General features: G+C 35.6%; 1 protein-coding gene across 3 annotated transcripts; it reads left to right on the top strand.

Moving 5' to 3' along the window:
* Nucleotides 1–435: 435 nt before the first annotated feature.
* On the top strand, nt 436–10466 carry LOC110686394 (probable 1-acyl-sn-glycerol-3-phosphate acyltransferase 5). 3 transcript variants are annotated; one of them, XM_021863000.1, is made up of 5 exons: nt 436–1043; nt 1447–1571; nt 7401–8004; nt 8496–8626; nt 9971–10466. In XM_021863000.1, the coding sequence occupies exons 3-5, from the start codon at nt 7433–7435 to the stop codon at nt 10411–10413; spliced, it is 1146 nt and encodes a 381-aa protein (XP_021718692.1). In that variant the 5' UTR covers nt 436–1043; nt 1447–1571; nt 7401–7432; the 3' UTR covers nt 10414–10466. The 3 variants fall into 3 exon arrangements, with proteins under 3 accessions (XP_021718692.1, XP_021718693.1, XP_021718691.1); XM_021863001.1 differs by lacking the exon at nt 436–1043 and adding an exon at nt 1221–1239; XM_021862999.1 differs by lacking the exon at nt 436–1043 and having other exon boundaries at nt 1253–1571.
* The last annotated feature ends 2356 nt before the right edge of the window (nt 10467–12822 follow it).

Here is a 12822-nt window from a genome sequence, read left to right as displayed (position 1 = left end):
AATCCCAACTTTCGATTATTCTGCAATAATCCCAACTTTAGGGTGTCTTTTCTTTCTTCGATCCGGATTACCGATTACTTGAAGAAAGGGTTAAAAATTTGACACGTGTTGCATGCTAATTGGTTCACCAAAATAAAAATAAATTAATTAAAAAAAAAAAAAACCCAAAGATCCATTTTGTCTCTCCTCCCCTTTGTTGTTCATCTGTGGCTATTAGCTGCCATGGCAACCACCACCATTTTACCCTAGCTAGCCACCATCCATCCTCACCAAAACCATCTAGCCACCGCCCACCCTCACCAAAACCAGAATCGCCCACCTCCGTCCCCTCAGTTAGCTGCCCCCCTCCCCCATCAACCTACCTCCCCTCACCATCACCCCACCGCAGCACCCCTCCCCTTCCCCTCCCTTTCCTGACCGCCCCTCCCCTCCCCCTTCCCCTTCCCCTTCCCCTTACCTTTCCGACCACCCCCTTCACCCTTTTCCGACCAACCCTCCCCTTCCTTTCTCCCATACCCACCTAAAACCGGCAACCCTGAAATCTCAAAACTTTAACCACCCTTGAAACCCCGAAACCACCCCCCTGAATCCGACCATCATTTGCGACCCACACAACAAAGCCACCCCCTCAACCAACCACCACCAACAACCCACAATCGGCCACCCTGCCTCCCCTTCAACCCACCACCAACAATGACGACCCACAATCGGCCACCCCTCAACTTACCATTGTTTGCGTTTTCCGGCAATTGGAGGAGAAAGAAAGTGAGGGGGCTGCATTTTTGGTGGTTTTGGGGGTTGGAGAAGTGGTTTCGAAGGTGAGGGTTGTTGTTACAGGTGGTATCGGGGGTTATGGGTGGCGGTTTCAAGGTCGTGGGCTTTGGTTATGGTGGTTTCGGGTTTTATGGGTGGCGGTTTCAAGGCAAGGGTTTTGGCTATGGCTAGTTCAGGGGATGGGGGAAGGCACAGTGGGCCGGTTTCGCGGTGGTAGGGCGAACCTGGGGAGGTTTTGGGGACTGGGGCTACGGAGATGGTGCTTTTGGGTGAGTGGCCACCGCCAGCGGTTGTGGGCTGGTGGTGGCTTGGTTGGTTTTTTTTTTTCTTTTTTTTTATTGAATTTTTTTTAATATTTTTTTTTAATTTTTTGAACCAATTACAACTTGACACGTGTCAAATGACCTAGAATAAGAGGTCATTGACTTTCGTTGACTGGTTTGAGATTGAAGAAAGAAAACGCAGGTGAGAGCTGAGATTATTACAGAATAATCGAAAGTTGGGATTATTTAAAATAAATTGAGCAAAATTGAGATTAAAAAACAGTATTAATCCAAACATATTCCATAAATGAAAATGACTGTTTTATTAAGATTTGGCGGTTGATATATGCGTGTCATTATTAATTATCTTATTTATGTTTAACTCTTTCTCTTTTTTTCCTCTTTGGAGCTTCTTTACGTTGACGCTGCATCCACCAACCCCTCTCCTTCTTCTCTCCTCCATTAAAGCGCACTCTGAATTCTCCATTGAAGCAGCTTCTGAGCTTTCTCTCCTCCATTAAAGCAGCTTCTCAGGTAATATTTTTATTTATTTATTATTTATTTATTTATTTTTTTTATCATCGAATATGAATTTCACAACCTAGCGTTTATTGTAAATTTAGTGAATTTAGGGCTCTTCTAAGATGAAATATTGGACTACTGCTAATAATTACTGAAGTTACGAAAAATTGTAATTACCGATTTTGTTGCTAGAATTTTTCTACTCATATTCTGAATCCAGTAGAATTTGACTTATTTTCGAGTCTAAATTTGATAATTGGGTCAAAATTGGGGCTGCTAATCTGTTTGTGGATTTTAAAATGTAATCCTACCAACCCAAAATTTGTTGACCTTAAGATGATAGAGTAGTTTTAGGATGACTTGTACCACATAAACTATCAATCAGTGTTATAGTCAAAGTTCCTTTGACTCTAAATCTGGTCACATCTTGAATAATGCTTGATGTTAGACGAGGATCCGATTTCGATTTCGTAGCCATGTTTCCGACATTTGGTGTTTAACGAGGATCGGATTCCTACTGTTTATTGGAAGGATATGGCATCGGCGTTAATATATATTACCCGTCATGTGTAGAATTTAGAATTATGACTACAATTATCCTCGGTGTAGTGAGAAGTTATTGGCTTGGATTAATTCAGATAAAACCAATCTATCACTTATCGTGATATTATAAGCAAGCTTTTTAATTAAGGTGGTACGTATCAAATTAAAGTAGAAATGCTACCAACCGAGTTAGTTGTTGACTGCTAACTTAGATTGACTAATTTAAGCGTCAATTTATGAAAGGCGAACTGGACAGAACAAAATTGGCTCGATGAGCTAAGAATCTGCAATGGATGATGAAAAATTTAATAGTAAACAAGATACTTCCTCAGCCCCCCATTAAACTTCCTGTTTCTCCTAGGCACAGGTTTTAGGAGAGAAGTTGTAGCGGAGATTTGTTGATTGGAAGTCATGAAAAAGGTAGTGGGTATGTTTTTTAAGAGGAGATAAGACTTGTTGATTGGAAGTCTTGAAAAAGGTAGTGGGTATGTTTTTTAAGGGGAGATAAGACGATTGAAAACAGCATTTTGTTATGTAGATCCACCCAAAATGTGATATCAGAAGTTTAATGGGAGACAAGTATTTTTGTGAGAAATGGAAAATTTAACGGGGGACAGAGGGAGTCCGAATTAATGAACGTGAAACTCAAACATTCTTCTGGGGTAATTCCATGCTCCAATCATTAAATTAGACTAATGTACCTAAGTAATCTGAATAGAACTACTAAGCTGCCATAAGATGAAGTACTTTACTGTAAAACAAGCTTGACCTCGCTGGAATTAGCACTGATGGCATTTATGCATCACACTTAGCCAATCAAGCTACTGATTCCATAACTCTGTAGACATCCCATATTAGAACTAACAAACCAGGTTCAAGAGGAAATAGAACACTTCCCCTTATACAAATTAAAAAGTTCTAAATTATATTCATCGTCATTTGTACATTTGAATCAAAGGTCTATCTACTGAGCTGGTTTATTAAGCCCTGCTGGTGTACTGTGTTCAGTATTAAATATTGCGAACATCAGTTTTACAACCTTACATCTAACCATTAAGATCAAAGCCCTCTATAGCTAAGGAAATGTTGGCTTAAGCGGAGCTATATTCCAAGTTGGTAGGAGCTGCTTGCCTTCTTTCTTGAGCTTCATCATTGCAGACTGCTGTTCCTTTGTTGCAGCTTTTCAGAATGATGCACGGGTAGTTTTATCTTAAAATAACTATACCTATTTGATGAATTACATCATAGGATGGAACTTTAGGTAGTTAAAGCTAATTAAGTTCCTGTTGTTTCAACTCTTAGAACTGTTGTAGATTTCCTGTGTTAAGTCTTCAAGCTCAATGAGCTTTCTTTAACCACTGGCTGAATTACAACCTTGGGAAAACTTCAAACTAATTTAAGTATGAAAAGCCTAACTAATGAAGATAATCTAGCTACCTACACACATAAAGCAACTGTCTCAACTGAACAGCTGAGAAATTAGTTAGCTAAATTGGATTAAGGAAAGGATGCTTGCATTACTCCTCCTTTCCTTCTCTCTTTGTCCTACCCCTTTCTTTCCCTCCACCATTGCTATCAAAACACCCCATTTAAGTCAATTGTCATAGTATAGGTATATGTAGAAATCAAAAATAATAATTAGGAAATTTTGTGTAGAACTCATGGTATAAAAACTCGCCCGTTACGTCGCAATGCGGCCGAGATGTCACGGATTTTGAGCTTGCCGTTACGAGATTTCCCATTTTGTAACGGGTTTTTTTAAAACACCACATTTTAGCCGATACGGGCGGTACTCAGCTAGAACGCCCATAAATAGCTTGAATTTTGGTTGAAAGTTTATGCAGCTCCATTGTTTCCGATGACTGCATGATAAAGAATTAGAAAGAGAAAGTGGGAGAAGTGTGGGAGTGTGGGACACCTGTGTGGTCATATGGTTGTTCTTTAAAATATTTTATAATTCTTTTACTTTACCCATGTCCTATTGTCATCACAAATTCTATTGACTTTTGGACACATCTTTACTTTTATACTTTTACGTAGTACCATGTGATTATTATATTTTTTTATTTACTTTTATTTTTTACAGCTTATGTACTATGTACTACTTTTATTAGTTTCTTTTAAGAAATATACTCTGTAGTCTTTATTTTCTATTATTACTACTAGGAGTGTTCTGATTTTTATGAAACAGCACATAAAAAATTATTACTTTTTTAATTTTCTATCGCGATCACCGCGACCCGGTCCGAGACCAACGCATCATTTCCGTTACCGTATTACTGCGACCGGACCGATACCGCATTTTTATTCTATGGTAGAACTATCCTAAAAATAGGCTGTGTTGTGAACAACTACCCGTTTTTTCAAATTTTGTTTAGAATTGCCCATAAGATCGCAAACATTTGTCTACCACTACACATAAGACCGTAAACGATTTTCGTCTAATTGAGCCGTTTGTAGGGCCCATTTCTATGATTTCCAACCTAATCAACTCCCCTCCTCAACTACCTCTCTCTTCCTTCATTATTTACTTTCCCTCCATTTTCACTTCTTTTCTTTGGCCTTCCACGTTTCACCATCTTAATCTGATCTAAGCAAATCTCCAAATTCATCCCCTTTTCAGAAAATTGACAGGGCCTAAAACCCTTTTTATTTTTGTTGCCTCTCTCTTTCCTATTCATCTTCTTGCTGTTTTGGGTAATTTCATGTCAGAGGGTGATACTACACCAATAATTAAAGGGAAGGGGAAAGTAAATGCAAAAAATATTAAACGAAAACAAGGATGAACGAGGTACAATATAGTAACAAGGTTGAACATGTGGGAAACCCTAATTTTTTATCGTTCAAATTAGAACCCTAAATTTTTAATAAACAAAATAAGCAAAGCCCCTAATTCAATTAAATCCTTAAGCCCTAGAAATTAAAATCTCCAAACTGATTTAAAGCTCTAAACCCTAAATTGTATCCCTAATTATGTTAATTGAAGTAAATTAAAAACCCTAAACCAATTAAACAAATCAAGAATTAAAATACTAGCTTAAAACATTACATGATTTAGTGAGAAATTGTGTTAAATTGCTCGAATTTTTTTCTCTTTGATTTTTGGTTGAGTTTGGAGGGGAAATATATGAAGGAGGAGAAAATTGAGTGAGAAACCGTAGGAGTGGGTCCCACAAACGGCTCAGTTGGACGGAAATTGTTTATGGGTAGTGCTGACAATATTTGCAATCTTATGGGTAGTTTTAAACAAAATGAAAAACACGGGTAATTGTTCACAAAACAGCCTATATTTAGGGTAGTTTTACACAAAATTTCCTAATAATTAGATGGAAGAGTGTGAAAGTTTGTGGTTTTTGAATCATAAGAATAAAGATATTGTGTAGGCCTTTTTTTCAAATTGGTTAACTTTATATATGTTTGTATTGAAACATGGAGATTTACGATCTCTTATCTTGAAAACATTATAGTACTTCGTACCCATAAAATTCACAAAGTTTTATCTGGAAACCAATGCTGTCTGTCAATAATTAGTTTGTGGGATGTTATTGTAGATTTTTGGTACCTTTAAGTTTGTTTTATCATTGTCCATGAGACTAATTTCATGGTTAGATCGTAGTTGAGATGACAAGAGTAGATGAAATATGGTTCAAGCCTAAAATAATTTACTCCTGTCCTTCAATACTTCAAACCTTTTCACTTATTAAAGTTATGCATGTTTGGTTCTGCTTGGGTGGTTATATGAGTTTGAAGGAACGGTCCATGTGAGGATAATTGAACTAGAAATGCATCTCTTTGTTGGGATATAGGTCGGGTTTTCTCACAAATTGATGATCTAATGGAAATTAATTGATGCATATGAAAGAAGAAATAGAGGAAGGAGATAAGCTTATATTAATTGATCAGAGTAACCAAACAATTACAAGCTACCACAAAATTTGAGGAGTGGATTGGCCTCCTAGCTAACAATAAGCAAAAGTAATGAAACAGTTTTCAGTATGCCCTCTCCATTATCTTATTCCCGTATTTATATTCTAGTAAATGTTACTTCTCACTCTTCAAACAAACATATGGATAATTCCTTGACTGCCCTTGTATGTTTTCCAATCATTCCTGATCATTTACTGCATGATGTCATTCCTCCTTTTCCCCCTTTTTCTGGAGTATATATCAAAGTGCATAGTAACAAAGGAGGAAAATGAGGACAGTAAAATTCACACTTTAATGCCAAGTCACAAAATTAAACTCCTACCAATATACTATATTATTTTTCCTTCCCATCTACTGGAGGAGTAGGAAAATAATCATTACTCCTTCCGTCTTTGCATACTTGTAACACTTTTCTTATTAGGTCATCTCCTATTGCGTGCAACACATCTATAAATGCATGGGCCTATTATTTAGTACGGAGTATTATTTTTGTTCACTTTACTTGGTATCTATTATCACTAGTCATAAAAAAAAAACCCTCACTGTTAACTAAATTTAATAAGAGAACCTTACTAATTATTATCTATAATAAAAATAAACCCACTATTCACTAACTATAAAATAAAAATTCTCCCACCACTATCAAAATGAATATTAGAAGTCAACAAGTCAATTTGTTTGTCTAAAACCCTTCCCGGTCAAAGTGTGGCGAGTAATTTGGGATGGAGGGATTATTTAATTTCAAATAAGTTATCCATGCATTTTAGAGCATAGAGTAACTCAAAAGCATTGTCTGGGCTAGAAACTAGTACAATAGTACTTCATAACATTGTACGACTAAATAAAATATAACTCATAGGTTCAAGCAAAGATTCATATTTGTGCTAAGTTTCTTTAGGTTTCTATTCACAGTCTTAAAGTTATATCATGCTAGATGGGCTAGTTGCTATTGCCATTTTTAATGATAAATCATGCTAGATGGGCCAAACTAACATCAACAGCATCTTGCAGTTCCCATCTGCCACTTATTCATTTCTTCTCTCCTAGTTGGCAAATTCTTCTTTTATTTATTTTGTCCAAAGTCACTTATTCATTCCTTCTCTCCTAGTTGGCAAATTCTTCTTGTGTTTATTTTGTCCAAATCTTCTCATATTTGAGTTCTGTAGTACACTTCTGTTACATAGTTTTGGGGGCTTGTTCCATGATCATTTTCTTTGCTTCTCATCAATTATATACAGCTAAGTGATCGTCTATTTTGCATTTCCACTGTCTAGCCAATGTGTTTTCCCCCCTTAAAATTTAAATATTGTGTTTAATGTCTTATAATGCGTGGTGACATCCAAATGCCGTGTTCTTTCTTTCGTTATGCAGTTGCACTGAGGAGGGAGGTTTGAATTTTGAAGATGGAAGTTGGCAAGCCCCTTAAAACTGAAATTGAGTTAAAGCACCGTCCTTTGACACCTTTTAGGATTTTGAGGGGTTTAATATGCTTGACGGTCATTCTTTCAACTGCTTTTATGTTCTTAGTGTTCTTTGCACCTCTGGTAGCAGGCTTGTTACGGGTCTGCAGTATCCATTACAGTAGGAAAGTTGCAGCCTTTTTCTTTGGTCTTTGGTTGGCATTATGGCCTTTTCTATTTGAGAAGATAAACAAAACCAATCTTTTTTTCTCTGGAGAAAACGTTCCTGCTGGGGAGCGTGTTTTGCTTATTGCCAATCACAGAACTGAGATTGATTGGATGTACTTATGGGATCTCGCACTGAGGAAAGGACGTCTTGGCTACATCAAGTACATCCTTAAAAATAGTTTAATGAAACTTCCAATATTTGGCTGGGCATTTAATGTATTTGAGTTCATACCTCTAGAAAGGAAGTGGGAGACTGATGAACCGATCATGCACCAAATGCTACTGACATTTACTAGCCATCAGGATCCCTTGTGGCTTGCTCTGTTCCCTGAAGGAACTGATTTTACGTAATAACTCATACTCCTCTATATCAAATTAATATATTTTCGTCACTTGGTTTGATATTTTATTTTGAGAAAAGTGACAAGCATAGTGATATTTGAATCGAACATCAGTGTACAATGTAGTAATTCACTGTTCTCAATGCTTGCCATATTAATGCAATGCTTCTGAAAGTTCCTTAATTTAGCTTGATATTACGATGCTATTCTTACTGCACGTTGTAGTCCCTGATAATATGGTGGCCAATTATTGGCCAAACTACTGGGGCATTAACTCCAGTGACAATTTATTGCTTAGCTATGCTTCGCAATGAAAAAGGCACCATGGGTTCTACATTTTATGGAATTTTATGCTGACAGGTTAGTCAAGCAATAGATTCCATGCTTGACTTTTATTGGCTGCCAAAGTATTGTTTATCTTTTAATGTTAATTGTTCTAGTTTTTCCCTTCATTTAGCCACTGACTGCTTTATCACTTTTCTTTATATTTTTGGCAGTGAACAGAAATGTACAAGTAGTCAGAACTTCGCCTCTCAAAATGGTCTTCCTGTTCTGAAGAATGTTTTGCTTCCTAAAACAAAAGGTTTCTGTGCTTGTCTGGACACTTTAAGGAGTTCCTTAGACGCAGGTAGGTTCAATTTTATTTTTTTTTACCTTTTTCTGTTAATTTCCATTCATGCCATTCCCCAAAGAATGTGTTTCAGGAATCAGGCAGTAAAGTACAATCTCTGAGAAGTGGGTACTAAAGAAAGAAATTATGAAAATCCGACTCTTCACCCATTTTCTTCTTCTTTTGCTCATTTAAAAAAATTAAATAAATATTTGAATTGGTGGTTCATGGTTTTGAAATTTTGTATCTGTGATAATATTATGATGCATGAGATTACCAATTATATTGTAGTTAAAAGAATATAATATTGTGGAGGGAGTTGAAACTCAAAATTCTTTTGGAAAGGACATTTCTAAAAATAAAAATTAAGTGCTACTACCTCTGCTGTCGTTAGAAGTTCTTAACATTTACTATTTGCAGTTAAGATAATTGGAGAGTTAATAGGCGTGTCGCATACCTAACAAATACTTCCTCCATTTCTTTATAGTTACAACACTCGCTTTATCACGATATTTAAGAAAAGTGGACCTCATATAATACACTTAAAATGGGGTTAAGAGGTTGTTAGGTGTATAATCAAGTGAGCCATGAACTTTAAATAAAGGTAATAGTACAATTTTCTCCATAAAAACCTTCTTTTTATAGTGTGTTGCAACTATTGTGACATTTTCATTTTAGGGAAGTGTTGCAACTATAAAGAAACGGAGGAAGTATAACTTAATTATTTGTCCTATTACGTAGTTGAGTAAGGGTATATTTCTTTTGTAACATCCAATGAGGTCGGGAATCACATCAAAATCTCCAAATTCCTACATAACACAATAAAATAGATCAAACCACGCTAGAAGAGAGATTATTAGGAGAACGGCTCTGAAGAGCTGAAAACCATACGAAATTAACCTTAAAGCGGGTATAAACATAGTACAAAATGTATATGTCAAGAGTGAATGTTGATGTGATGAGTGGGCGAAAGAAAGGTGGGTAAATTAAGAGAGATAATGTATAAAGGTGAGTAGGTGTAAGCAAAATGTGAATAATATAAGAAATAGTGAGTAAATGTTGTAAATATTGTTGAATAAGAGGGGTAAGTAGTAAAAGGAATTTGCCAAAAAATGGAATTAACACTATGTTTGGATAACAATAGTGAAGGGAAATGGAGGGGAAGGAAAAAGAGGGACGGGGAAGGAAGAAGGTGACCTTCCATTTTCCAAATCTCTCCAACAATGGAAAATGGAAGGTCACCTTTGTCCAAAGACAGGCTTTGTAGCCTTGTAGGTGAAATCTGTGACAAGACTTAGGATCTCTTTTGTTGTTTTTTTTTCTCCAACAATAGTTTTCCAGCTTCTGATCTATTTTTTGCAGTTTATGATGTGACTATTGCATACAAGAACAGTTGTCCTGATTTAATGGACAATGTATTTGGAGTAGATCCCTCAGAAGTCCATGTTAATATTCGGCGCATTCCATTAAAGCAAATTCCAGTACCTGAAGAGGAGGCTTCTGCTTGGTTGATGGATGCATTTCGGCGCAAGGATCAGTTGCTTACATACTTCAACACCAAAGGACATTTTCCAAACCAGAGAACCGAAGCAGAACTGTCAACTGCTAAGTGCTTGATAAATTGTACCCTGGTAATCGCATTGACTGGTATTTTTACATATTTTGCCTTTGTTTCTACGTGGGTAAGAGTTTACATAGCCTTAAGTTGTGTATATCTTTCTTCCGTTACTTATTTTAACTTTCGACCGTTGCCACTATTGGACTTTATAAAGCCACGGCTATGTAGAGACTATTGTAAAAAATGAAGAATATTAGAAAAAAAAAAATTGAAATTTTTTCCATAAAATTTGAGTTTGTAGATAGTTTCCTAGAAGCACATACAAACACATGTTATCTGATGCCCTTTTCCTTCTCAGGCTATTGCTTGTGGATGTACAATTTAACTATGGTGATATATCATACTGAATATCTACAAACTATAAGTAAAGAAAATAAACCAGTTTTGTAATGTAGGAAAGAACTGGCATTTTTAGTCTAATATATTGAGAACAGCAGGTAAATTATTTATTTACTTTCTTTTGTGGGTAAGGGAAAGAGCTGCACTATGTTAGGATCCGTTACTGTGGATGACCATATGAGGTAAACTCTCGGTTCATGCAGTCGATTCCATGTAATATATATTTGGTAACAAAGCTATGAATTTGTTGTTGTTAAGGATCTCCCTCATCTCGAGGCTCTACCTATCTAATTCAAGAATAGGAAATATATTAGAACTATGGAAACATTTTTTTTTTGAGCTACTAGGGGTGGATTATGAAAATCAATCTCAAGATCCCTTGAAATCAAGAGACAAGATCTAACCAATTGAGCTATCTTTTATTCTCAACTACGAAAACAATTAACTCACACGGTTAATGAGTAACTCACACGGTCACGCCCTCCCCCCGATTAAAAAAATTATATATGTAAAAGAAGAAAAAACTACAATGTTTTCATAATTATTTCAATCCTTATAAAGGGTTTTGTTAAACTTTTTTGTAAGGTAGGGATTAGGGTACGGTGCACAATAGTTGAAAATTATACTCCATAGCCGGCTACCCGGTATATATGGGCCGTGGCTAAAATAAAAACTTATATGTTATTTGTTTTTTAACACAAGTACTAAATGCAGTATAAATTAACTTAAATGCAGAACCCAAAAGACCAAACTATCCTTTAAATAATTAAAACCTCTACTTGGGGTCCAAATAACTTATTTGGGCAGATCAGTTGAATAACCAATTAAGCCCAATGTCCACAAAAGCCCTTCCATGCCTACAAGTTGAAATCATCCAAAGTCTGTTAAGCAATCTCACTTGCCTCATAGATCAAGTCAGCCCTTCCACATTGGGGCCCATGTCACCAAGGTATAACTACTCCAAAAATTACCAAACAAGGTATCTACAAACACTCTCACATTTATTACACTTGTGTGCATTGATTTCTCTCTTTGAGTATCAATCACAAGTACTGACTTAGGCATCGGAGAGGTTTCCTCGAACGCACTCGAGGCCAATTAACGTGCTCTTACTAGTGTACGAGTAATTTTTTTAATTTTACCAAAGCAACACAGACAAGATTAATTGATTGATCATTTAAATCAGAATACAAATAAAAGTAGGAAGTTAAAAGAAACAAACAGGCTAATGATTGAATCAACTCCAATGAAGATGAATTATCTTCATAATCAATCTCAATTGGAAATGTCTAGCCGCTCTCAGAGATTATACTAATGCTTTTGCTATCACTAACTAATCTAGGCCGCTACCCCTAGAGTGCTAAAAACTAAGACTTAAGAAAATCTAAAGGGAATGTAAAATGCAAGTTTGATTATTTGATTTGATGTCTTGAATTATGGTGTTTTGTTCTATTTTTATAGAGGTCTTGGATAGTAGTTATCACATCGTGGGGGTGGTAGTTTCCTTGCATGAATCCTGCACCGATTAAAATTGTCTTGAGAAGGATAAAATTCAAGTTCATCCTTGTTATCATCATCGTTACCCTAATCAATTATGACCCATTAAAATTGTCTTGAGAAGGATAAAATTCAAGTTCATCCTTGTTATCATCATCGTTACCCTGATCATTTATGATCATTTCCAGGAACATAATTTGGAATAGGGTTACAATTTTAAGTGTTATAGTGCTAATTTATATCCCTTTGATTCCAAAAGTTCTTCCAATTTTAACTGCTCATATTTGTCAATATATTACTTTGACCATAAATATCGTTAGTTGCATATTAGTAAAAATAATATAACCTATGACTATTAATAAACAAGATATTGAGATATTAGATTAAGACTCAACATGATTACATTACGTTTTATAAATATCGAGAAAAATTCAATATATTTTATCATTTCATATATAGTGCCACTATTTCAAATGGGAAGAACAAAAAGAATTAGAGGAAGTAGAAAATTTGAACATTTTATTAAAATGTTAAATTTTTAACTATCCTCGCACTTTTATTCTTTTTATCCCCCTCATGTTGCTTGATAATACAATAAATTTTAGTTTATTTTATTTCATAAGAAATAAAATCATTGGTAAGTACTTGTATTTAACTAATACATAATAGATTAATCCATCCCCCTTCTCTAAAATAGATTAATCTATCCCTAAACTAATTAAAATTGGAAAATTTATAACGGTGACCCCAAAATTCTACT

Source organism: Chenopodium quinoa, unplaced genomic scaffold (genome assembly GCF_001683475.1).
Source record: "Chenopodium quinoa cultivar QQ74 unplaced genomic scaffold, ASM168347v1, whole genome shotgun sequence".
Taxonomy (NCBI): Eukaryota; Viridiplantae; Streptophyta; class Magnoliopsida; order Caryophyllales; family Amaranthaceae; genus Chenopodium; species Chenopodium quinoa.
This window is presented reverse-complemented; position numbering and strand designations above follow the sequence as displayed.